This window comes from Leptodactylus fuscus, chromosome 1 (assembly GCF_031893055.1).
Source record: "Leptodactylus fuscus isolate aLepFus1 chromosome 1, aLepFus1.hap2, whole genome shotgun sequence".
Classification (NCBI taxonomy): Eukaryota; Metazoa; Chordata; class Amphibia; order Anura; family Leptodactylidae; genus Leptodactylus; species Leptodactylus fuscus.
Genome location: NC_134265.1, coordinates 215,150,894 through 215,176,987, shown reverse-complemented (window position 1 = coordinate 215,176,987; position 26,094 = coordinate 215,150,894). Strand labels below are relative to the sequence as shown.

General features: G+C 46.3%; 1 protein-coding gene across 2 annotated transcripts in view; it reads right to left on the bottom strand.

The window, feature by feature from the left end:
• MED11 (mediator complex subunit 11) overlaps window positions 1-26,094 on the bottom strand; it is a 68,309-nt gene that overhangs the window by 23,556 nt on the left and 18,659 nt on the right. Inside the window, exon 2 of one of the 2 annotated variants that reach the window (XM_075283690.1) lies at window positions 13,249-13,394. In XM_075283690.1, the coding sequence (XP_075139791.1) occupies window positions 13,249-13,333 (85 nt within the window). In that variant the 5' untranslated portion in view covers window positions 13,334-13,394. The remainder of the gene's footprint in view (window positions 1-13,248; window positions 13,395-26,094) is intronic. The other variant, XM_075283691.1, reaches the window with a different exon arrangement.

Sequence of the window (26,094 nt, the reverse complement as noted above, 5' to 3'; positions counted from 1 at the left end):
TTGAAACTCCCGCCTTCCTGGACCTGATGGCAACTGCGGCACCTCGCTATGCTCCCTAGCCGTCACTACTTCTCCCGGTGTGCCGTCCCCGCCTTGCACCAGCACATGTCACTCAACATCAGGCGGGCCCTTAGTTCCGCGCTTTGCACAAAGGTCCACTTGACCACCGACGCGTGGACAAGTGCATGCGGACAGGGACGCTACATTTCACTGACGGCACACTGGGTGAATGTAGTTGAGGCTGGGACTGCTTCCCAAACTGGCCCGGTGTACCTCGTCTCCCCACCTAACATTCCTGGCAGGGACACGAGAAGAACACCCCCCTCCTCCTCCTCCTCTACCGCCTCCTCCTCCGCCACCGCCTCCTCCTCCGCTGTTAGATTGACCCCAGCTACGAGTTGGAAACGTTGCAGCACTGGCGTTGGTAGACGTCAGCAGGCTGTGCTGAAGCTGATCAGCTTGGGGGACAGACAGCACACTGCCTCCGAGGTGAGGGATGCCCTCCTCGATGAGACGGCAATATGGTTTGAGCCGCTGCACCTGGGCCCAGGCATGGTCGTTTGTGATAACGGCCGGAACCTGGTAGCAGCTCTGGAGCTTGCTGGACTCCAACATGTTCCATGCCTGGCCCACGTCTTCAACCTAGTGGTGCAACGTTTCCTAAAGAGCTACCCCAATGTTCCAGAGCTACTGGTGAAAGTGTGGCGCATGTGCGCCCACTTTCGCAAGTCAACAGTAGCCGCTGCTAGCTTAAAATCTCTCCAGCAACGCCTGCATGTGCCACAACACCGGCTTTTGTGCGACGTCCCCACACGCTGGAACTCAACGTTTCAGATGTTGAATAGAGTGGTTGAGCAGCAGAGACCTTTGATGGAATACCAGCTACAAAACCCTAGGGTGCCACAAAGTCAGCTGCCTCAGTTTCGCATCCATGAGTGGCCATGGATGAGAGACCTTTGTGACATCCTACGGGTCTTTGAGGAGTCCACAAGGAGGGTGAGCTCTGAGGATGCGATGGTGAGCCTTACAATCCCGCTCTTGTGTGTTCTGAGAGAATCCCTGATTGACATCAGGGATAACTCAGATCACACAGAGGAGTTAGGGATAGCATCCGATCCGTCACAGCTGGAGAGTAGGTCCACACATCTGTCCGCTTCACTGCGTTTAATGGAGGAGGAGGAAGAAGAGTTGTCCGATGATGTGATGGTGATACAGGAGGCTTCCGGGCAACTTCGAATCGTCCCATTGTTGCAGTGCGGATGGGTAGACATGGAGGAAATGGAGATTGAACTTTCCGGTGGGGCCAGAGGAGTCATGCCAACTAACACTGTGGCAGACATGGCTGAGTTCATGTTGGGGTGCTTTACAACCGACAAGCGTATTGTCAAAATCATGGAGGACAAACAGTACTGGATCTTTGCTATCCTTGACCCCCGGTATAAAAACAACATCTCGTCTTTTATTCCGGTAGAGGGGAGGGCCAATCGCATCAATGCTTGCCACAGGCAATTGGTGCAGAATATGATGGAGATGTTTCCAGCATGTGATGTTGGCGGCAGGGAGGGCAGTTCCTCCAGTAGGCAACCAAGTTCTCACCGGTCCACACAAACGAGGGGCACACTGTCTAAGGTCTGGGACACCTTGATGGCACCCCCTCGCCAAAGTGCCGCCACGGAGGGTCCTAGTGTCACCAGGCGTGAGAAGTATAGGCGCATGTTGCGGGAATACCTTTCCGACCACAGCCCTGTCCTCTCCGACCCCTCTGCGCCCTACACGTATTGGGTGTCGAAGTTGGACCTGTGGCTTGAACTTGCTCTATATGCCTTGGAGGTGCTGTCCTGTCCTGCCGCCAGCGTCCTATCTGAGAGGGTGTTCAGTGCAGCCGGTGGCATCATCACTGACAAGCGCACCCGTCTGTCAGCTGAGAGTGCCGACCGGCTCACTTTGATAAAAATGAACCACCACTGGATAGAGCCTTCATTTTTGTGCCCACCTGTGTAAAGCACCCCAACATGAAACTCCATGTCTGTACTCAACCTCTCCAATTCCTCCGCATCCTCATACTCATCCACCATAAGCGTTGCACAATTCTGCTAATACTAGGCTCCCTCCACCCTGATTTCCCCCAACTCTGCTGGTTAGAGGCTCCCTCCACCCTGATTTCCACCAACTCTGCTGGTTAGAGGCTCCCTCCACCCTGCTTTCCCACAACTCTGCTGGTTAGAGGCTCCCTCCACCCTGCTTTCCCACAACTCTGCTGGTTAGAGGCTCCCTCCACCCTGCTTTCCCACAACTCTGCTGGTTAGAGGCTCCCTCCACCCTGATTTCCACCAACTCTGCTGGTTAGAGGCTCCCTCCACCCTGCTTTCCCACAACTCTGCTGGTTAGAGGCTCCCTCCACCCTGATTTCCACCAACTCTGCTGGTTAGAGGCTCCCTCCACCATGAATTGGTCCAAACTGGGCTGTTTAGAGGCTCCCTCCACCATGAATTGGTCCAAACTGGGGTTTTTAGAGGCTCCCTCCACCATGAATTGGTCCAAACTGGGCTGGTTAGAGGCTGCCTCCACCATGAATTTGCCCAAACTGGGCTGTTTAGAGGCTCCCTCCACCATGAATTGGTCCAAACTGGGGTTTTTAGAGGCTCCCTCCACCATGAATTGGTCCAAACTGGGCTGTTTAGAGGCTCCCTCCACCATGAATTGGTCCAAACTGGGGTTTTTAGAGGCTCCCTCCACCATGAATTGGTCCAAACTGGGCTGGTTAGAGGCTCCCTCCACCATGAATTTGCCCAAACTGGGCTGTTTAGAGGCTCCCTCCACCATGAATTTGCCCAAACTGGGCTGTTTAGAGGCTCCCTCCACCATGAATTGTTCCAAACTGGGGTTTTTAGAGGCTCCCTCCACCATGAATTGGTCCAAACTGGGCTGTTTATAGGCTCCCTCCACCATGAATTGGTCCAAACTGGGGTTTTTAGAGGCTCCCTCCACCATGAATTGGTCCAAACTGGGCTGGTTAGAGGCTCCCTCCACCATGAATTTGCCCAAACTGGGCTGTTTAGAGGCTCCCTCCACCATGAATTTGCCCAAACTGGGGTTTTTAGAGGCTCCCTCCACCATGAATTGGTCCAAACTGGGCTGTTTATAGGCTCCCTCCACCATGAATTGGTCCAAACTGGGCTGTTTAGAGGCTCCCTCCACCATGAATTGGTCCAAACTGGGGTTTTTAGAGGCTCCCTCCACCATGAATTGGTCCAAACTGGGCTGGTTAGAGGCTCCCTCCACCATGAATTTGCCCAAACTGGGCTGTTTAGAGGCTCCCTCCACCATGAATTTGCCCAAACTGGGCTGTTTAGAGGCTCCCTCCACCATGAATTGGTCCAAACTGGGGTTTTTAGAGGCTCCCTCCACCATGAATTGGTCCAAACTGGGGTTTTTAGAGGCTCCCTCCACCATGAATTGGTCCAAACTGGGGTTTTTAGAGGCTCCCTCCACCATGAATTTGCCCAAACTCTGCTGGTTAGAGGCTCAATCCACCCTGATTTTCAAAACAAATGTTGGTGCCAACCTCAACTTACTACAAGGGCCAAATTCACTGCTGGTGACAAGCTCTCCTCACTGCAAGTGCCAAATACACATGTTTCAAGGTGTTTTCCTACTGTCAGGTGGTATTGAGTGTGTAAAGTGTGTAGTTGTTAGGCTGTGATGTTGGGGTAATAGAGGGTCTTTGGTGTGTTAGATGCCCCCAGACATGCTTCCCCTGCTGTCCCAGTGTCATTCCAGAGGTGTTGGCATCATTTCCTGGGGTGTCATAGTGGACTTGGTGACCCTCCAGACACGGATTTGGGTTTCCCCCTTAACGAGTATCTGTTCCCCATAGACTATAATGGGGTTCGAAACCCGTTCGAACACACGAACATTGAGCGGCTGTTCGAATCGAATTTCGAACCTCGAACATTTTAGTGTTCGCTCATCTCTAGTAATAACATACACTATTATCAGAACAGGTGGAATGTATAATAACATACACCCTTATCAGAAAAGGCCGCCTGTGTAATAACCTACACTGTTATTAGAACAGGAGGATCTATTATAAACCGCAGAAGACTGTGGCCATTGCACTGTTGTCAGAAAAGGGTTTTATTTTTTATCCACTAGATATCTGACCTGATATAACCCTGTAATGAATATTATGTTTGTAAGATCTCACTCCGAAATGGCACACCTTATATACCACCTTCAGTATATATTTTTCCAAAAGGAGCCATATCTATCGACCAGTAATGGTGTTATGCATCAGTATATATAACCCCACAATGGGGTTAACCCACACAGCAAAAGCGTTATGCATGCTATATATATTCATCAGTATATATACTTCAATAAGCAATGGCATTATCCGAATATATCATAAAGCAATGATATTATCAGTATATACCATTATACCATTAACTATGGTGTTCTGCCTGCTATATATCGCTTAGTATATATCATTCAGCACTGACATAATGCATCCATTATATACCATTCACCCATGGCATTATGCATGCTATATACATATAGCTATATCCATCACTATCTATCCGCATATACCATTCAGTATTGGCACAATGCATCCCCCATATACCATTCAACAATGGTGTTATGCCAATTATACATATTCAAACACTATATATATATATATATATATATATATATATATATATATATATATATATATATATATATATATATCTATATTAGCAGGAGGACCCGGCTTCGTATATTACATTTTATGTTTGTGTAGTGGCCTCATAACAATTGTCCAATTTTGCACTGGTGTATTTTGTATGTGGTTTGTATGTATGTCCATAAGCGTCATGTGATTATGTGTATCTCATTTTTGGATATCAGTGAAAAACCTGTGATCAGTTGTTATGGATACCTGGAGTAAAGCTGTATCTAATCCTTCCCCGTGTAGTACTGTGTTTAGACGCAAGTATCTAATACTTGTTGGTGTGGTACTGTGTGCAGATGTGCGTATCTAATCCTCCCCCGTGTGGTATTATTTGAAGAGGCGCGTATCTAATCCTCCAGCAAGTGAAGCTGTGTGCAGACGTGCGTATCTAATCTTACAGAATGTGGTACTGTGTGCAGACGCACGTATCTAATCCTCTGGCGTGTGGTACAGTGTGCTAAAATGCGTATGTAATTCTCTGGCGTGTGGTATTGTGTGCAGAGGCATGTATCTTATCCTTCCCCATGTGGTACTGTGTGCAGACGCAGGTGTCTAATCCTCACCTATGTGGTATTGTGTGCAGTGGCGCGTATCAAATCCTCCAGCATGTGGTATTATGTGGAGAGGCGCATATCTATATAATACATGGAGGTTAAGTTGCAATACCGCATCAAAGGCTGTAGGTATAACTCATGTGCCCCATGTGCGCGTTTATGTACATGGAGGTCTACTTATAGGTAAATGTAACCCTGCATGATCTTAATTCTATTTATGTGTATATACTCTATGTAAACCATGTTTAAACTAATGAAGTGCTGTTCAGACGCACAGATATACCATGACATCTGATATATATATGTAACATGAGTTATACCTACAGCCTTTGATGCAGTATTGCAACTTAACCTCCATGTATTATATGGTTTGTACTATTCCCTGTACATTTATTATTGTGTATTTTTAATGTGTTAAATTTAATAAAGTACAACATTTTTTCACAATTTTTGAGATGTTTATGGCAGTTCGCCTGATTTAGGCACAGTAGAAATCTCTACAATACTAGTCTAAGAGCACATGAAGACATGTGAAGTACAGAGGACCGGACCAAGAAGAACTTGGAGCTGCAGCTGTGCAGGTAAGCAGAGCACCCCTTAAAGGGGTATTTCCACCTCACATACTCATCAGTCTTTAATGCTGTAAAATCTTCTTTCTTCCTGGTTTCTTGCATCATTTGGTGGGCGGGGTTTCACATGCAACCTGCCGTTTAGCTCCGCCCCCAAATTCGTGTGTAGCTCCGCCCACCCATATTGGACTATGAAGTACAGGCAGCAGCAACTCCATTCTGTGTTACATACAGAGACTGCCTGTCTCTGCCATAATGATCACAATTGAATTAGCTGGCCTGATAACTGGGAGAACAGATGAAAGCAGCTCCTCTCCCCTATCTGCTAACAGGAAGCTAGGTCACATGGTGTAGACACAGGAATAGCTAGAGACACAGGCTGGCTCCCTGCACTTAGCCCCTCCTCCCTCCCCCCTGAGAGCAGGCAGATACATCACTTGACTCATGAGCAGCTAAGTCAGGGCTGTGGCCACAAAGAATTGAATAAAGTAAGATAGTGGACAAACAAAGCAGTTTTGTGCAGCAATGTATTTAGGAAAAGTCTTACATCCACATTAACAAGTAGTATAGATAGGATCCTTGTGATGGGACAACCCCTTTAAGGATGGCGGCCGCCATCCTGCAGAGCGGTTTCCATAGCTACTGAGTCTCCGCTGTACAGGAGACCCGATAGCTATGGCAATCGCTCTGCAAGAGCAGCCACAAGTCTTAAGAGCTAATGCCCGCGATCAGGAATTACTATTACTGGTGTTACTACTTGCCGACCAGTTACTGTGCCACGCGGAAGCCTCCCCTGACCAACCTCAATAGTAACATTGAGCATCTCCCATAGACTGCAATACAATTGTATTCCAGTCCATGGGACCTGCAATCAAATGATTGCAAGTTCAAAATGTATTATATATATATATATATATATATATATATATATATATATATATATATATATTTATAGTTCAAATCACCCCCATGTCCCTAGAATACATATAAAACGAAAACATTACTGTTGAAACACATACACATTTGGTATCCCTGTGTCTGAAAACCCCCGATTCTATTTATTTATTTGGTGAAATATTATATTACTATGTTATTAAATATTTTTTAAAAACTTTATGCTTCAAAAACATTTTTTCCCTATTTTCCTCCTTTTTTTCCCTATTTTCCTCCTCCTCCTCTGCGTCTTATAGTCCGAAAAATAGGGTGTTTGTGTACATATATGGTAGGGGGTTGCTAGGTGGGGTGGCATAGACACAAAAGTCCAGATTCTTTAGTCCAAAACAAAGGTAGTTTATTTTCACTCAAAAAGGTAGTGCAGCAACAAAAGGAAACAATACAAAAATAAATACCTGCCCGGCTAGGCTCTAACTAAACATAGAATAGGTTACCTCACCTAGAATAACAGATATCAAAAGCCAGTAGAATCATTCAGGACACAGCTCCAAAAATATGACCTCTCTGTTGGCTCTCCAGCCAAGCTCTGCCCAAAGTGTTGCTGCTGGAGCAACTTCTTAAGCTCCCTTGACGAGGAGACTCTAAACAGATGATTTGCTGCAAGAACAACCACAAAGTGTGGACTGGAGGGGGGTGGAATGACAGGTCCCACTCCCAACCTACCTGCCATTCCTAAAAATCCAGCCCAATAAACAGAACTTTGAAATAACACTCAGCAGACAGTTATCTGCTGAAAACCATTCTTTCTGGAGTTTTTCATCTCACCCACCTGAGTAGTCTGGGTGAGATATAAACCCCCTCCGTGATCTGACCAGCCATCGGCTTACAATACAAACACATATACAGTGTTGGCCAAAAGTATTGGCACCCCTGCAATTCTGTCAGATAATACTCATTTTCTTCCAGAAAATGATTGCAAGCACAAACTCTTTGGTATTAATATCTTCATTTATTTTGCTTGCAATAAAAAAAAAAAAAAAAAAAACACAAAAGAGAATGAAAAAAAAAGTCAAATCATTGATCATTTTACAAAAAACTCCAAAGATGGGCCGCACAAAAGTATTGGCACCCTCAGCCTAATACTTGGTAGCACAACCTTTAGACAAAATAACTGAATAATCGCTTCCCGTAACCATCAATGAGTTTCTTACAATGCTCTGCTGGAATTTTAGACCATTCTTCTTTGGTAAACTGCTCCAGGTCCCTGAGATTTGAAGGCTACCTTCTCCAAACTGCCATTTTGAGATCTATCCACAGGTGTTCTATGGGATTCAGGTCTGGACTCATTGTTGGCTACTTTAGAAGTCTCCAGTGCTTTCTCTCAAACCATTTTCTAGTGCTTTTTGAAGTGTGTTTTGGGCCATTGTCCTGCTGGAAGACCCATGACCTCTGAGGGAGACCCAGCTTTCTCACACTGGGCCCTACATTATGCTGCAAAATTTGTTGGTAGTCTTCAGACTTCATAATGCCATGCACACGGTCAAGTGTCCAGTGCCAGAGGCAGCAAAGCAACCCCAAAACATCAGGGAATCTCCGCCATGTCTGACTTTAGAGACTGTGTTCTTTTTTTTGAAGGCCTCTTTTTTTCCCTGTAAACTCTATGCTGATGCCTTTTCCCAAAAAGATCTACTTTTGTCTCATCTGACCAGAGAACATTCTTCCAAAATGTTTTTGGCTTTCTCAGGTAAGTTTTGGCAAACTCCAGCCTGGCCTTTTTATGTCTCTGGGTAAGAAGTGGGGTCTTCCTGGGTATCCTACCTTACAGTCCCTTTTCATTCAGACGCTGATGGATAGTACGGGTTGACACTGTAGTACACTCGGACTTGAGGGCAGCTTCAACTTGTTTGGATGTTAGTCAAGGTTCTTTATCCACCATCCGCACAATCTTGCGTTGAAATCTCTCGTCAATTTTTCTTTTCCGTCCACATCTAGGGAGGTTAGCCACAGTGCCATGGGCTTTAAACATCTTGAGGACACTGCGCATGGTAGACACAGGAACATTCAGGTCTTTGCAGATGGACTTGTAGCCTTGAGATTGCTCATGCTTCCTCACAATTTTCCTTCTCAAGTCCTCAGACAGTTCTTTGGTCTTCTTTCTTTTCTCCATGTTCAATGTGGTACACACAAGGACACAGGACAGAGGATGAGTCTACTTTAATCCATTTCAACTGGCTGCAAGTGTGATTTAGTTATTGCCACCACATGTTAGGTGCCGCAGGTAAGTAACAGGTGCTGTTAATTACACAAATTAGAGAAGCATCACATGATTTTTCAAACAGTGCCAATACTTTAGTCCACCCCCTTTTTTATGTTTGCTGAGGAATTATATCCAATTTGGCTTTTTGGCAATTCTTTTTGTGGTTTTCCATTGAAGACAAATTAAATGAAGATAATAATACCAAAGAATTTGTGATTGCAATAATTTTCTGGAATAAAATGAGTATTATCTGACAGAATTGCAGGGGTGCCAATACTTTTGGCCAACACTGTATACAAATATTCATCACTATATACCATTCAACAATATACATATATATATATATATATTTATATATAATATTATTGAACGGTATATAATGATATGTGTGTGTGTATATATATATATATATATATATATATATATATATATATATATATATATATATATAGATATATATGTATATACACACACATATCATTATATACCGTTCAATAATGGGGTTATGTATGCCTCATAAGTTCATCCATATATACTGTTCAGTAATGGTGATAGACATGCTATATATATCTCCACCATGGTGATCAGTAATCTATCAGTATGTACCCTTCGGCAAAGAGGTTTATATATATGTCAGTAAATGCCTTTCAGCCATGAAGCTATAGCAGTCAGTAAATACCCTTCAGCCATGAAGCTATACCAGTCCAAAATGCCTTTCAGCCATGTAGCCATACAGGTCAGTAAATACCTTTCGGCCATGCAGCTATACAGGTCAGTAAATGCCTTTCGACCATGAAGCCATACAGGTCAGTAAATGGAGCTTATATTCATCCAATTAATTATTTGCCTTTGTTCACACCGTGTTCATATGCCAAAGAGCATATAACAAACACAACAAGGGTCTCTCTGCCTTTAATATAGCAGAGCAGCCGATTTTGATCATGCCTCATCCCTGACCTTACTCACCGCGCCCTTTTAGGATGTGGCAGGAGGTGATCAGACCAGGCCAAACTTTACTGAAGCCCCGCCAGACAATATTGCACAGGGAAATGTGCAAACAGTTTTGTCAGAATCCCAGATAGTGAGGCTTCAACTGAGGTAAACATTTCACCTTGGGCGTTTCCTCCAGAAGCATCTGCGGGATAATCAGCAAGCTGAGCTGCTACCAAGTAGCTTTACTCCCTCTAGTAGCCACTGTTATATACAGGCTTCCTGTGAATTTGCCATTCCGTTCTCAATAGAACTTTACCATCTATGCTTTTCCTGGCTGAGCTTGGTCTTTAGCACAGGGAAAGCTTCATAAAAGCCAAAAAAGTCCTACCTCTTCTAAGACCTTTCCTCCTGTCATTAGACAGGGCATGAGGCTAGAACTGGAGGACTGGACTTCTTTTTTAATGAAAAGGCGTAAGTCCTCCAAATGTCGGCTTTCCCTCCTTAAGGGCCTTCGCCGTACTTCCTGAGCATAGGGCTTTTAGAATAGGAATCAGCCAACTCTTTCCTACAAAGTGGACATTTCCTGGAACTTTTTGATACACCCTTGCTCCTATGGGAACCTTCCATATCTACTTAAAATTGGAGAAAGGAAGCCCAAATTACACTCTGCCCCATTAAAAGAAAAAAAATAACTCAGGTACAGAGCAGCTTTTCCAAGTACTCACAACACCAAAGGAGCTGGAAGCAGCCAGGGGATCTGTGATCAGTAGCTGTGCCTCAGGGAGCAACATGCTGGAGCATACAGTGATACACCACATACCTTGCAGGAATGCCGTCTAGTTCACTCACCGCCAGGCATTCATACTATGACATCACCTTGTGTAGACCAGAACTCCTGGAAACCAGTGATCCTGCAGCCTCAGCCTCCCAGGTAGGTGGGAATAGAGACGCACGCCACTGTGCCTGGCCGCCTCATGTACACCACATCCTCGAACGCCAGTAACCATAGGTTACTTGTTCCTCCCCTGTGTGCTGGCTGGAGCTGGTATCCACTCTATCCCCTGCATAAGCCCTAACGGACCGCTGGAAGGGGGGAGTTTTCCACCCGGGGCAGGCCGGAGCAATACCCCCATGTCCTTAATGGCCCAGGGAGGAAGGCGCCTTTGACTACGACCGAGGGCCGGATGGTGGTAATTCTTTACTTATCCCCCAGGCGGAGGAGAGTCTCTCATCCCGACCCTATTTAGGGACAGGAAACACTGGTGAATGGTGTTGGTAGTGGTGTATTTAACGAGTCTCTTAGTTCCTGTCCCTACAGAGGGTCAGAGGTCAACCTCATTGTGTAGCCGTCATGGTGGATGTAACAGAAAACTTTTTTTTCTGCCTACCACGTCAGAATAGCCTTAAGAAAGGCTATTCGACGCCTACCTTTAGATGTCTTCTCTGCGCCACCGTTCGGTATATAATCTGGTTTTCGTCGGTATGCAAATGAGATCTCTCGCAGCACTGGGGGCATCCCCAATGCTGCGAGAGAACTCTCAAGTGCCACCTCCATCTTCTTCAGGAACAGGTCTTCTTCACGTCTTTTTCCGGCAGTGGCTTCAAACTTCTAGGCTTTGGGCAGCCGACTGCGCATGTCTGCCGGCCACAAGAAAATGGCCGCTTACAATACTGTGTAAGCGGCCATTTTCTTGTGGCCGGCGGGCATGCGCAGTCGGCTTTGCCCTAAGCCTAGAAGTTTGAAGCCAACCCCAGGAAGAAGACGCGAAGAAGACCCTTTCCTGAAGAAGATGGAGGCTGCGCTGGAGAGTTCTCTCGCAGCATTGGGACACCCCCAGTGCGGTTTGAGCGCTGCGGCCCACCCCCCAGTGCTGCGAGAGAACTCTTTTGCATACCGACGAAAACGGGATTATATACCAAACGGCGGTGTGGAGAAGACATCTAAAGGTAGGCGAAAAAGGAGGGGGGGGGGGTCTTGGGAGCATATAATACTGTGTAGGGGCCACTACTTTTTAAAAAAAAAATTTTTTTCATCCTATAGGGAATCAAAGCAGTGATCTTCTGATCACTGCTTCAATGGGCATACGCTGCAATACACGTGTATTGGAGTGTATAGGAGGCTGTCAGCCTGTGCAGACCAGCCTGTGTAGACGCATAGGATGAAAGTCTCCATTCAAGGCAGGATCAACCATATGAAGGGAAAACAATGGAGCAGACCTGGGGTCACTGGTCAGACCCCAGGCTGCTGAATAGGAGCGGCGGCACCCCCCAAAAAAAACATAGCGAGCGGCTGATTGGGACCCCAATATAAAACCCAATAAAACCTGTAAGATGCTGCGGATGTGTTTGACCATGGCATCTCAGGGGTTAACACCCACGATTGGAGCTCAACTTCCGACAGAGTTTGTTAAAGGACAGTGTCAGCTGTTACATACGGCTGACACCCACAAAGCAGGGTGCACACACAGATTCTATGAACACATCATGCTTCCGCCGTGGTTTGCAGGAACTCCTTACCACAGTGCCGTACTATCAGTATGGCTGTTGGGAAGAGGTTAACGCGATTCACCGCAAATTAATTCATTACGGAACATTCAGCAAATCGGCCGAATTGAACTCTTGAAAAATTCGCTCAACTCTAGTCTTAAGGTTTTCCAAATTCAGTGTCACAGGTAATAATTTTTTTTTTTTTTTTTAATGTCGATTGTGAGCCCCATATAGGGATCACAATGTACTTTTTTTTCCATTTAAGTAGGTATGTCTTTGTAGAATGGGAGGAAATCCACACAAACACAGGGAGAACATACAAACTCCTTGCAGATGTTGTTCCTGGCGGGATTGGAACCCAGGACTCCAGCACTAGCAAGGCTGCAGTGCTAACCACTGAGCCACCGTGTTGTCCCAACAGGTAATATGAATTAATAATATAAACTTCTGTTTATAGATATAGGATTCAACTTCTTGGCCCTTTTCCAAGTAAAAGATTGGAAAGTCATTTTTTCATACATGCTTAAGATTATCGTGAAGTACATTACTGCCGCTGCATGGCTGCTTGTTTTGGTGATAATAGCTCATTTCAAAGTGAAGATCATCTTTACCTATTTTTTTTGTAGCTTGTTTACATCAAATGGGCAAGATTTTACTGATTGGTACAAAGAACGTGCCTGAGGTTTATTTACACTTTATTTATGTCACATGACCTAACTATTCAATTGCCTGTAGTTTCAGCTCCTGTAGTATATTGTGCTGTGGTAATAAGAAACAAGCAAAATCCCAATACTGAGAGCAGTAGCATAAAAACGTTGAGCTTCCCTTTCATAACATTACCTGCATTCACTAAGATAGCAGCAATCTCCCTCTCAATCTCCTCTAGGATACGCAGTCTCTCATTTGCCAGGCTATAAGTAGCCATGAGTAGAAAAGATCTTTATCCCACGTAGAATGTCTAGGCAATAGAAATATACCATATAAACCTGTAGTACACACAATAAAAAAAAATTACATAAATACCTTTGACATTCATATACACATTCCATTGATAATTATGTTCACAAACACAAAAATCCATTTTTTAATGGATCCCAGTAAAGTGGTTTTACCATCTCATCCCCTATTCAGAGCTGCTAGAAAGAACTTAAAGGGGTTGTCCCATCACAAAGATCCTATCTATACTGCTAGTTTATGTGGATTTAAGACTTTTCCTAAATGCATTGCTTTATCAAAACTGCTTTGTTTGGCCGCTATCTTAATTTATTCACTTTATTGTTTACACTACGTTTCTATGGCCCTGGGGACCTCACACAACAGTCTCCAAAATTTCTCCCGTGCATCTCCCATACTCTCGAACTCCTTACCAAGACACATAAGCCTGACCCCCACAATCACAGGCTTTAAGAAGGCCCTGAAGACTCCTATTCAGGAAGGCCTACAACCTCCAATAACACTATCACCGCACTGCCATCTGTACAGTCTCCCCCTCTCCTTCTGTCTCTACCCCCCTTCCCTCATAGACTGTAAGCCCTCGCGGGCAGGGCCCTCTGCCCCACTGTGCCAGTCGGTCATTGTTAGTATTAGATCTACCTGTATATTATGTGTACTGTATGTAACCCCCAAATCTAAAGCACCATGGAATTAATGGTGCTATATAAATAATAAAATAATAATAATAATAATAATCTGCTCATTTGTCAAGTGATGTAGCTTCTAGCTCTCAGGGGGGAGGGAGGGACTGGGAGCAGCTCTGAGATAGGCAATGTGAGAGCTCTTCTGAACTCTTATCAGTCGGTTTAATTGAATTTGGCTGATAAGGGCTGAGATAGGAAACCACTACTTCTGTATGTAATGCAAACTGACTCAAATCCAGCTCTGCTACATCAGCTTCACACTGTGGTAATTCATTTACAATCAATCCCGTGCAAGTGAAACCCCGCCGATCTATGTGCCGAGAAACCAGGAAGTGAAGAGAACACAACAGCCTGCAGGTTAGTGAACAAGCGTCATGGGAATACCGCTTTAAGTACAGCACTCAGTGAGGGCAAGTCTTCCCAAACACTGCTCCATATAGAACAGTGTATGGACAATACACAGTTGTTCTCATGATTGAGGGGGGGGGGAGGGCACTAAGGAGTCAAAAGGATCTACAACTTATCCCTTATCATGTGAATCACCCTGGAACAAGTTGATAATATGGAAAAACCCTTTTAACTTATAAGATTAGATAATCCTTTAATAGACCCACAGTGGGGAAATTTCAGTATGTTACAGCAGCATAGTAATACAGATACAGGATAATGCACAGTAATATATTACATAAGTAGACACACATATGCTGAGAAGAGAACATATACTAGGAGTCCATAGCAGCTGATCTGATGCTTGGTCTGATATAGATTATGTATCCTGATAGTGGTTGGAAGGAAGGACTTGCAATAGCGCTCATCCTCACACTTGGGGTGAAGCAGACGGTCACTTACAGTGCTACCAAGTGCCATCAAGGTCTCATACATGGGGTGGGATTTGTACTCCCACATGGAGCTCACCACGAACAGTATCCTTCTGTCACCCACCACCTGCACTGGGTCCAGGGAGCTATCCAGGACAGAGATGGCCCTTCTGATCAGCCTGTCAAGTCTATTTCTGTCCCTGGTTGATACACTGCTCCCCCAGCAGGCCACACCGAAAAAAGATGGCTGAAGCAACCACAGAGTTGAAAAAGGCCCTAAGAAGTGGCCTCTGGACTCCAAAGGCCCTCAGCCTCCTGAGCAGGTAGAGTCTGCTGTGACCCTTTCTGTGCAGGGCCTCCAGGTGATCAGACCAGTCCAGTTTATTATTGAGGAGCACACCCAGGTACTTATAGGTCTTGAATATCTCAATGCATGTCCACCATATCTCCACTGAAATCAGAGCATTTCTCCGTTTTCTTAAGTCCACCACCATCTCCTTGGTCTTCCCAGCATTAATCCTGAGGTGGTTCAGCTGGCACCATTCAACAAAGTCCCAGTTTAAGTTTCTGTATTCCCTATCGTCACCATCAGTGATGAGGCCTACTATTGCAGGAGTCATCAGAGTACTTCTTTAAAGGGATTCTACCACTAAAACACTTTTTTTTCTAGTTACCACGTCGGAATAGCCTTTAAAAAGGCTATTCGTCTCTTACCTGTGGAAGTGCTCTCCGCCGCGCCGTTCGTTCAAAATACCGGTTTGTACCGGTATGCTAATGAGTTCTCTCGCAGCGATGGGGGCGTCCCCATCGCAGGAGCAGCGATGGGGGCGTCCCCATTGCAGCTTGAAAACTCACATAGGAGTACACCTATGTGCCCGCACTATGGCTGGGACCGCACTTTCGCGCATGCGCAGTACGTTCGGCAATCTTCGCCGAACAGAGAGCATACTGCGCAGGCGTCCGACAGACGCTGAAGAGGCAAGGGGAGGACACCGAAGACCAGAGAGGCGGCGCTGCGGTGAGTTTTCGAGCTGCAATGGGGACGCCCCCATCGCTGCTCCTGCAATGGGGACGCCCCCATCGCTGCGAGAGAACTCATTAGCATACCGGTACAAACCGGTATTTTGAACGAACGGCACGGCGGAGAGCACTTCCACAGGTAAGAGACGAATAGCCTTTTTAAAGGCTATTCCGACGTGGTAACTAGAAAAAAAAGTGTTTTAGTGGTAGAATCCCTTTAAGTAACAGCTGGAGGAGTTGTGTCTAAAGTCAGCAGTGTACAGTGTGAATAGAAATGTGGCAAGAACTGTACCTTGCGGTGCCCCCGTACTACAGATCACAGTGTCAGACACACAGTCCCGGGCTCTCACATATTGAGGTTGGTTTGTGAGATAGTCTAGTATCCAGTTGGACAGGTGGTGGTCCACTCCACCAAGGTTCAGCTTCTCCCTCAATAGCCCTGGCTGAATAGTGTTGAACGTAGAGATGAGCGAGTAGGATTCGATCGAATACCTCCCCTGCATAGATATTGGTGTACTCAGTGGAATGCAACGTGGTAAACGCAGTAAAAATTCCATTTCTCTCCCACTTTCCCTGGCGCTTTTTTTACACCAACATCTATACAGGGGACGGTATTCGATCGAATAGTACTCACTCATCTCTAGTTGAACGCACTGGAGAATTCAAAGAAATCAATGTGTAGTTTTGCTACACAATGAAAGAGAACAGATGGACCAGAATATTGATGGCAGTGTTAACAAAAAAAAAAAAAAGCCATAACCGCAAGGAAGAGGTAGCACACAGTTACTAATATGGGGCATTTAATTTATGCTGCAGGCATTTTTTGATTCTCCTTTTTGACTTTCCACCTTAAAAACTCCTCAACTTTGTTATTTTTCTGCTCACAGAGCTACATGAAGGCTTGTAATTCATTTTGGTACCATCAGTGCTTAAATTGGGTCGGAACATGCCGGAATTCAGTTCCGGCATAATTACAAACTGTCTTTCAGCGTTCTGGTATAAAGAACCCCACAAACACTGATATCATTATACCCAAGGGTCTTTTCAGACCCCTGAATAATAATGATTGGAGGGCTAGGAGAGGTGAGGGGAAGGCTTCGGGCCTACTTGGTGACATGACAGACGTCACGTGGGCCGGGCTTGCGGCCTTATGCGTCACAAGCCTGGCTCAAGTGACGTCTCTTCCATCATTGAAGATGGACGACATCAGGTGGGACTGTGCTAGAGCCCAGGAGAGGTAAGTAAAATAGTTTTTTATGCTTGTATCGTCCCCTGGGTCTCCGATTATAATAATTGTACATGGGTGGTCCACAATGGGTCATAATACTGTGTGAAAGGGCCACTATCGGGCATAATAGTGTGTGCAGGGGCCACTATTGGGCATGCTACTGTGTGCAGGGGCCACTATTGGGCATAATACTGTGTGCAGGGACAACTATTTGTGTGTGTGTGTGTGTGGGGTGCCTGTGTGTTGGAGGGGTCTACCTGTGGTGTAGCCACCTATGTGTTGGCATGCTCCCGCTGTATGCTGAGGGGGATGGGGGCTCCGGTCTGTATTCTGATAGGGGTATGGGTGCTGCCGTCTGTATGCCAGAGGGATCCAGGACCTGGGGGGTGCCTACAGTGTGCAATTGTGATCTGGACCCTGGGGGCTGTTGCCTGTATGCTGAGGAGATTGAGACACTGGGGGGCTGCCACTTGTGTGTTGGGGGAAGGGGGTCTAGTCCATGGGCGGCTGCTGCCTGTATTCTGGGGGAGTGGGGCGGTCCGGTCCTTGGGGAGCTGCTACTTGTATGCTGGGTATGCCACAACAAAGCCCACACCCCACAATTCACTCTGAACGCCTCCACACTAGAGAAAACCAACAGCTACACCTACCTGGGGCTGGAGCTCAACCAATCAGGGAGCTTCAAAACTGCAATAGAAACCCTGAAAGTAAAACCCTGCAGAACCTTCTAAGCCATCAGAAGACAACTGTACCACCTCACACCACCGACGAGGGTCTGACTGGAGATATTTGACGCAGTCATCGCCTCGATCCTTCTCTATGGCAGCGAGGTTTGGGGCCCAGCCACCTACCCAGACCAGCCAAAATGGGACTCTAGCCCAAGAGAGACCTTCCTCCTTGAGTTCTGATAAATACCAAAAAATCATTGATAACCAGTGGAAGTGTTTAATATAAAAAAAAAAAAAAAAAAAAAAAAAGTTAATGAGGATTGTGCAGACAGTTTTATTTCAATAAAATATATATTTTTAAATGATATATAAAGCCCATACACTGTTGCATAATAAAACTTAACATTTAATAGCAGGATACAGAAAGGAAATGCATAAAGGTGTCACGTACTTATGGTGGCACCATATATTACAACTAGAGATGAGCGAATAGCGTTCGATCGAATAGGTATTCGATCGAATATCAGGCTATTTGATTAGAATCGAATGCTACGCGGCAAACGCAGTAAAAATTTGTATCCCTCCCACCTTCCCTGGCGCTTTTTTGCACCAATAACTGTGCAGAGGAGGTGGGACAGGAACTACGACAACGTAGGCATTGAAAAAAATAGGAAAAAAACACTGGCTGACGAAATCAGGTGACCTCTGATTTATAAGAATAGTGGCCGCCATGTTCGTCTCATTTGCGGCTTGGAGAGATAGGGAAAGACATCTGCTGAGGGCTAGAGAGGGATTAGCTTCTGCTAGGCAGGAAATCTGAAGAACAACAATAGCTCTTTTCAGAGCTATACTGCAGGGAGACGAGTCCTTATATGCTCAATCCAGCTTTCCTCGGTGTATACCCCCCAAAAACCTAAGTGGTATACAGCAAATCCGTCAGCCCATATACGCTCAATCCAGCTTTCCTCCGTGTATACCCCCCAAAAATCCTAAGTGGTATACAGCAAATCCGTCAGGCCATATACCCTCAAATCCAGCTTTCCTCGGTGAATACCCCCCAAAAATCCTAAGTGGAATACACAGCAAACCTGTCAGGCCATATACGCTCAATCCAGCTTTCCTCTGTGTATACCCCCCAAAAAACCTAAGTGGTATACAGCAAATCTGTGTATAGTATATATAAGCTGAATCCAGCTTTCCTGGTTGTATTACACTCCCAAATAAAAGTGCTATACAGATACATATAAAAATAACATCTCTGTTTATGGGATAGTAAATAATAATAATACATTTCACTTATATAGCGCCAACATATTCCGCAGCGCTGTACAATTGGTACGGTTCAAATACAGACAGAAATATACATTAAAAAGAAAGTCATTTCACACAATGGGTTGAAGCTGAATGGTGGGCCTGACACTATATACGCTGCTGGGGCAAGTGACCACTCCAAAAGAGGGGTGAAAGAGTTAAGCCTGGGGGTGGCACGGCTGAATTGGCACTAATGGGCACAAAATAACATCTCTGTTTATGGGCTGAAGCTGAATGGGGCATAAACATAAAATGCAGGGGCCCCAATCTATCTCTAACTCAAGAGAACATAAACACGCAGGTTCTGTCATGCAGTTACAAGTAGAAGAGTGGCTCAGCAAGTGACAATTGGGGTTCATTGTGTACACTCTATGCCACAAAAAAGGCTAACTGCGGGGCGTACTTGCACCCCCTCACCAAACTCACCCATACCTCAGCTGGGGGAAGCCTCCACTCACCCCAAGGGCCACAGGTCCAACTTCTATACCCAATACGTGTAAGGCGCAGAGGGATCGGAGAGCAGAGGCTGTGGTTGGCCAGGTATTCATGCAACATGCGCCTATACTTTTCCCTCCTGATGACACTAGGCCCCTCAGTGGCGGTAGTTTGGCCGGGGGGGCATTAACGTGTCCCAGACCTTGGAGAGTGTTCCCATGGTGGCTGTGGACCGGATGGCAGTTATTAGTCTCTTAAAGGAAATCTCCTCTCTGCCGCCAGCGAGGGTTTACAGAAACATTTCCATCATATTCGGCACCAGTTGCTTGTGGATTTTTTATTTATGCGATTTTTCTTCTCCCTTACCAGAACGAAGGACAAGATATTTTTCTTATACCAGGGGTTGAGGATTGCAAAAGGCTAGTATTCTTTGCTCTCCATGATGTGAACTATGCCTTTGTCTCTTGAAAAGCAACCCAACATGAAGTCAGCCATGTGTGCCAGAGTGTTACTTGGCATGACTTTGCTGCCCCCAACTGGAAAGGTCACTCTCCATTTCCTCCATTTTCCACTCCCCTTCACACCATCCATGCTGAAGCAATGGGATGCACTGAACTTCTCATCAAGCCTCATGTGGGACAGTGACATCAAATGTCACTTCATCCCCATCGTCTTCCTCCATCAGGCAACGGTGCGAAGATAACAGGAGTGTGCTCTGAATGTTTTCAGTCTAGCAGAGGCTACTTTTCACTTACGAAAATGGCCGCACTTTCACCAGTATATCAGGCACAATGGTGTAGGTTTCAAAGAACCTTTGCACCAACAAGTTAAAAACGTGGTCCATGTGTGGACTGTGTTTGACTCTGGCAAGCTCCAGATCTGCTACCAGGTTCCGGCCATTATCACATACGCAAACATGCTTGGGCCCAGGTGCAGCGGGGAAAACCACATTGCCGTTGCATCGTGGATGGCATCCCTAACCTCGGGGGAAGTGTGTTTTCTGTCAGCCAAGCTGATGAGCTTCAGCACGGTCTGCTGACGTCTCCCCACGCCAGTGCTGCAGCGTTTCCAGCTCGCAACTGGGGGTCGATGTTAAGGCGGAGGAAGAGGGTTTGTGAGAAGGTCCCAGCCTTGACTACATTCACCTAGCGTGCCGTGAGTGAGATGTAGCGTTCCTGTCCACATGCGCTTGTCCATGCGTCGGTGGTCAAGTGCACCTTAGAGCAAAGCGTGGAACTCAGGGCTCAACTGAAGTTATGGGACACGTGCTGTCGCAAGTCGGGGATGGCACAACCAAGAGAAGTAGAGACGGCTAGAGGCAGCATAAGCAAGGTGCCGCAGCTGCCATCAGGTCACAGAAGGGCTGAGTCTCCACTAGCATAAAAGACAACATCTCCTGGGCTAGCAGTTTTGAGATGAGGCCATTGAAGGCTTGGGCATGTGGGTGGGTTGCGCTGTACTTCTGCATGCAATGAAACGCCTGGGAGATGGGGAGTTGCTGGGAAGAGGCGCATGATGGTGCAGGCAAAAGGAGCAGAGGCAGGAAAAGGGGCAGATGAGGGTGAACTCCCCAAAGTGTCAGAGGCAAATGTGGAGGTGTCCAGGCTGGTGGTCTGGACTGCAGCACCAGCACTGGAAACAGTGTTGGCAACGCCGGCCGATGATTGTCCTGCGTTTGTTCTCTCCCACGGAGACCAGTGCTTGCCTTACAAATGACGGCGCATGGCTGAGGTGCTCAGGTTGCTTTTCTCAGAGCCTCTATTTAGTTTTGAGTTGCACAGTGTGCAAAATGCACTCAGTTTGTCCTCCACATATACGCTGCAAAATCTACACAACATCAAGAGAGGTGGCCAACTTGGGCAAGTTTTGGGCGAGTGGCTAGTACAGGAAAAATCTTGGGCCTTGCTGGCTCTGGGTTGGCTTCTGTGAAGCAGCTGTCCTGTGCCTCTGGACATGCCTCTGCCTCTAGCTGTAGCTTGACCGCAACCTTGCTCCCCAGCTGCATTTCCACGCCCCCGGGCACATCCTCGTCCCTTAGTGCTTGCTTTACGGATTTTGTGATGTATACAAATGTTTGGTTTTTTTGTATACAGAGAGACTAGATATATTAAGCGTATATGACAGTATACAGGAATGAGCGACTGTCCTGTGCCTCTGCCTCTAGTCCTTTTTTGCTTCTGCGCTTGCCTCCACATCTACACTGCTTTCCCCCCTAGACATCACCCGTATCCATGCCTCTGGCTCTAGCCACCTGTTTTTCTGCTTAGCTTACCTCCATATCTACACTGCTTTCCCCGCTAGACATCATCCCTGTCCATGTCCGGTCGGTAGCCTCGTCGTCCACCAACTCCTTTTCCAATTGCTCACTCTCCTCTTACTGCAAACCGCACATAACCACAGCTTGCCCTGATGGCAACTGTGTCTCGTCATCATCACTAAGGCTGAGAAACACTGGTTGCGGGTCCACAACCACAAAATTGGCAGGAAATGGCGGATGCTCCAGTATTTGGGCATCAGGACACACAAAGTCGTCTGGTAGTGGTTCAACAGAGGGAGAGACAGTTAAAGGACCCGAAAATAGATCCTGGGAGGGGGCAAGGGTGGGATGACTCTGCTGGGAAGATTGGGCATGTTGGGAGGAAGGAGGAGCAGACTCTTGGGTATGAACAAGACTAGAGGTAGTGGATGACTGGCTGGTGGAAAAGCAGCTGGAAGCATTATCTGCTAGCCATTGTAACACCTGTTCCTGGTGCTCGGGCCTGGTCTGCGTTGTACCCTGCTTAACGCAGCTGTCAAATCAGGAATTGTGATGAGCGCATGCTAATGTTTCTTTCGGTTTAAAGTTATGTTTCTGTCCATGTTAATGTAGAGGAAAGAAGGTTTCCAATTGTTTATCCATTTTCATAGAGGTTCTAGTGAGTTTGTAAAGTGTCCAGTGGAAAGGATGGGATAGGATTTCACATAAGTCTGCCATCCACGGGCACTCATGGTTGAGAAACTGAGGGAGCTGACTGATGACCGATAGGCCCTTGCCCCCAATGTGCCTCCCGCCCTTACAAGGGCAGTACCAAACTGTCCCTCAAAGGAAGACCCTAGTAATCCCTAGTCCCTATGCGTTTCTCAAAGAAACATGAAATAGTGATCATGGGAGACTTCAATTACCCTGACATTTATTGGGAAACCCACACAGCCAAGAGTAAAGGCTCCATCAAATTTTTATCCTCTCTAGCAGACAACTTCATTGCCCAGCTAGTAGAAGAAAACACGAGAGGAACATCCATTTTGGACCTAGTCCTGACTGATGAACCCTTGGGTTTTGCAACTCCATGAAAGGTCTCTGCTGCTCACACACCCTGCTCAACATAGGTTATATAGGGTTTCAGCGTGTGGTGACATCGAAAAAACAGCTGGTGCTTCAGGTAGATGTAGGCGTTGCTGTAGTGTATTGAGGCTAGCAGCGGCTACTGTAGACTTGCCAAAGTGGGCACACAAGCGCCGCACTTTCACCACTACCTCGAGAAAATTTGGGTACGTTTTTAAAAGACCATTGGCACCACTAACTTGAAAAGTGGGCCAGATATGGACCGTGTTGGAGGCTGGCAAGCTCCAGAGGCGCTACCAGGTTCCGGCCATAATCACACATGAAAACATGCCTGGGCCCAGGTGCAGTGGCGAAAACCACATTGCCGTGTCATCTAGGATGGCATCCCTCACCTCGGAGGCAGTGTGCTGTCTGTCCTCCAAGCTGATGAGCCTCAGCACGGCCTGCTGACGTCTCCCCACGCCAGTGTTGCAGCGTTTCCAGCTGGTAGCTGGGATCAATTTAACGGCGGCAAAGGAGGAGGAGGAGAGTGGTGTTTCAGCACTCCTGCCAGGAATATTGGGCGGCGAGACAAGGCAGGCCGCCACAGTTTGCGACCTGTCCCAGCCTCAACTACATTCATCCAGTGTGCCGTGATTAAGATGTAGCGTCCCTGGCCACATGCACTTTTCAACGCCACGGTGGTCAAGTGGAACTTTGTGCAAAGTGCGGAACTAATGGCCCGCCTGATGTTACGGGACACGTGCTGCAGCAAAGCGTGGACGGCACACCGGGAGAAGTAGGTACGGCATAGCGAGGTGCCGCAGTTGCCAGCAGGTCACAGAAGGCCTGAGTCTCCACAAGCCGGGACGGTGACATCTCCTGGGCCAGCAGTTTTAAGATGAGGCCGTTGAAGGCTTGGGCAAGTAGGTGGGTTGTGCTGTACTTGTGCCGGCGATGAAAGGCCTGGGAGATGGGGAGTTGCTGGGAAGAGGTGCATGATATTGCAGGAAAAGAGGAGGATGAGGGTGAACTCCCCAAAGTTTCAGAGGCAGATGTGGAGGTGACCTGGCTGGTGGTTTGGACTGCAGCACCAGCATTGGCGTCATTGATGACGGCCTGCTGGTCCACAACAACTAAATCACACAGAGATGGCGGATGTTCCAGTGTTTGGGCATCAGGACACACAAAGTCGTCTGGTAGCTCCTGGGATTGGTGAAGTGGTTGGACAGAGTGAGAGACAGTTAAAGGACCTGAAAACATCTCCTGGGAAGGAGAAAATGTGGGATGACTGTGCTGGGAAGATTGGGCATGTTGGGAGGAAGGAGGACCAGACTCTTGGCAAGGAAGAGGACTTGAGGTAGTGGCTGACTGGCTGGTGGATAAGGAGCTGTAAGCATTATTTGCTAGCCATTGTAACACCTGTTCCTGGTGTTCGGTCCTATTCAGTGTGGTACCCTGCTTAACGCAGCTATCAAGTCAGGGATTGTGATGAGCGCATGCTAATATTTCTTTAGCTAAAAAATTTGGGTTTCTGTCCATACAATTGGGGAGGAAAGAAGGTTTCCAGGTATTTTTCCACTTTTATAGAGGTTTTTTGAGTGTGGAAAGTGTCTGGTTGATAGGCTGTGATAGTGGGGTAAAACTGGGACTTGGGTGTGTTAGATGCCCCCAGGCATGCTTCCCCTGCTGTCCCAGTTGCATTCCAGAGGTGTTGTCATCATTTGCTGAGGTGACATAGTGGACTTGGTGACCCTCCTTAGGTGAATATTGGTTTCCCCTGAAACAAACATTTTTTCCCCATAGACTATAATGGGATTCGATATTCGTACGAATAGTCGAATATTGAGGGGCTATTCGAATTGAATATAGAATATTTCACTGTTCGCTCATCTCTAATTACAACAGTCAGTTACAGCTATATACAAAAATATGAAACTGTCTCACCAACTGTTGAAGAACGGGCAGGAAACAATCATATGGAGCCAGGCATAACACAGGAGGATCTATAACAATCCCTGTTCTCAACCTGCCGATAGGCCCTTGCCCCCAATGTGCCTCCCGCCCTTACAAGGGCAGTACCAAACTGTCCCTCAAAGGAAGACCCTAGTAATCCCTAGTCCCTATGCGATTCTCAAAGAAACATGAAATAGTGATCATGGGAGACTTCAATTACCCTGACATTTATTGGGAAACCCACACAGCCAAGAGTAAAGGCTCCATCAAATTTTTATCCTCTCTAGCAGACAACTTCATTGCCCAGCTAGTAGAAGAAAACACGAGAGGAACATCCATTTTGGACCTAGTCCTAACCAACAAAGAGCACATGGTTAAGGGACTACGGGTAGCAGGGACACTGGGATTCAGCGATCATGCTATACTTGAGTTTGGGGTTGCAAGAAGAAGACCTGAGAAGACACAGACTTCAAGGCTCGACTTTAGCAGGGCAGACTTCAAGAGCCTGAAGGCAAGGGTTAGCAGAATTCCATGGTGCAAAATTCTTAAGCACAAAAATGCACATGAAGGGTGGGAAATCTTCCGTAGGGAAATCATTAAATACAGGAACTAACAATACCTAGAAGGAAGAAAAATGGGAAGCACCTAAAAATATCAGGATGGATGACCAAAAAATTACATAACCTGCTAAAAAGGAAAAAGGAAACATACAAAAAGTGGAAGATGGGAACTATAACTAAGGAAGAGTACACAGCAGTCTGCAGACTCTGCAAGACAAGCATCAAAGGAGCTAAGGCTGAACACGAATTGAAGCTTGCAAAAGAGGCAAAGAGTAAGGTAAAAGGATTTTGGGGATATGTTAAAAGCAAAAGAAAAGTGAAGGAGACCATTGGAGTCCTGAAGAATGACAAAGGAGAAACAGTTAACATGGTGGAACAGCAGGTGGAGCTACTAAATTCATATTTTGTATCCGTCTTCTCCCAAGAAACTAATGGAAATATCGACATTAATGGTGATGGAGATGAGGGGAAGGAGGACTCCAAGCTGACTATAAGCGAAGGTCTGGTAAGAGAGCACTTAGCCAAGTTACAGGAAACCAAGTCCCCAGGACCAGATGATTTACACCCTAGAGTCCTGAAAGAGATAGCAGAGGAAATAACAGAACCCCTTGCTATAATCTTCGGTAAGTCATGGGAAACAGGAGTGGTCCCTTTAGGGTGCATTCACACTGAGTAAACGCTAGCTTATTTTGTAGAGTAAAATTACACTTGTAAATTTTACTATCCCATTGACTTCAATGATATTTTTTTAC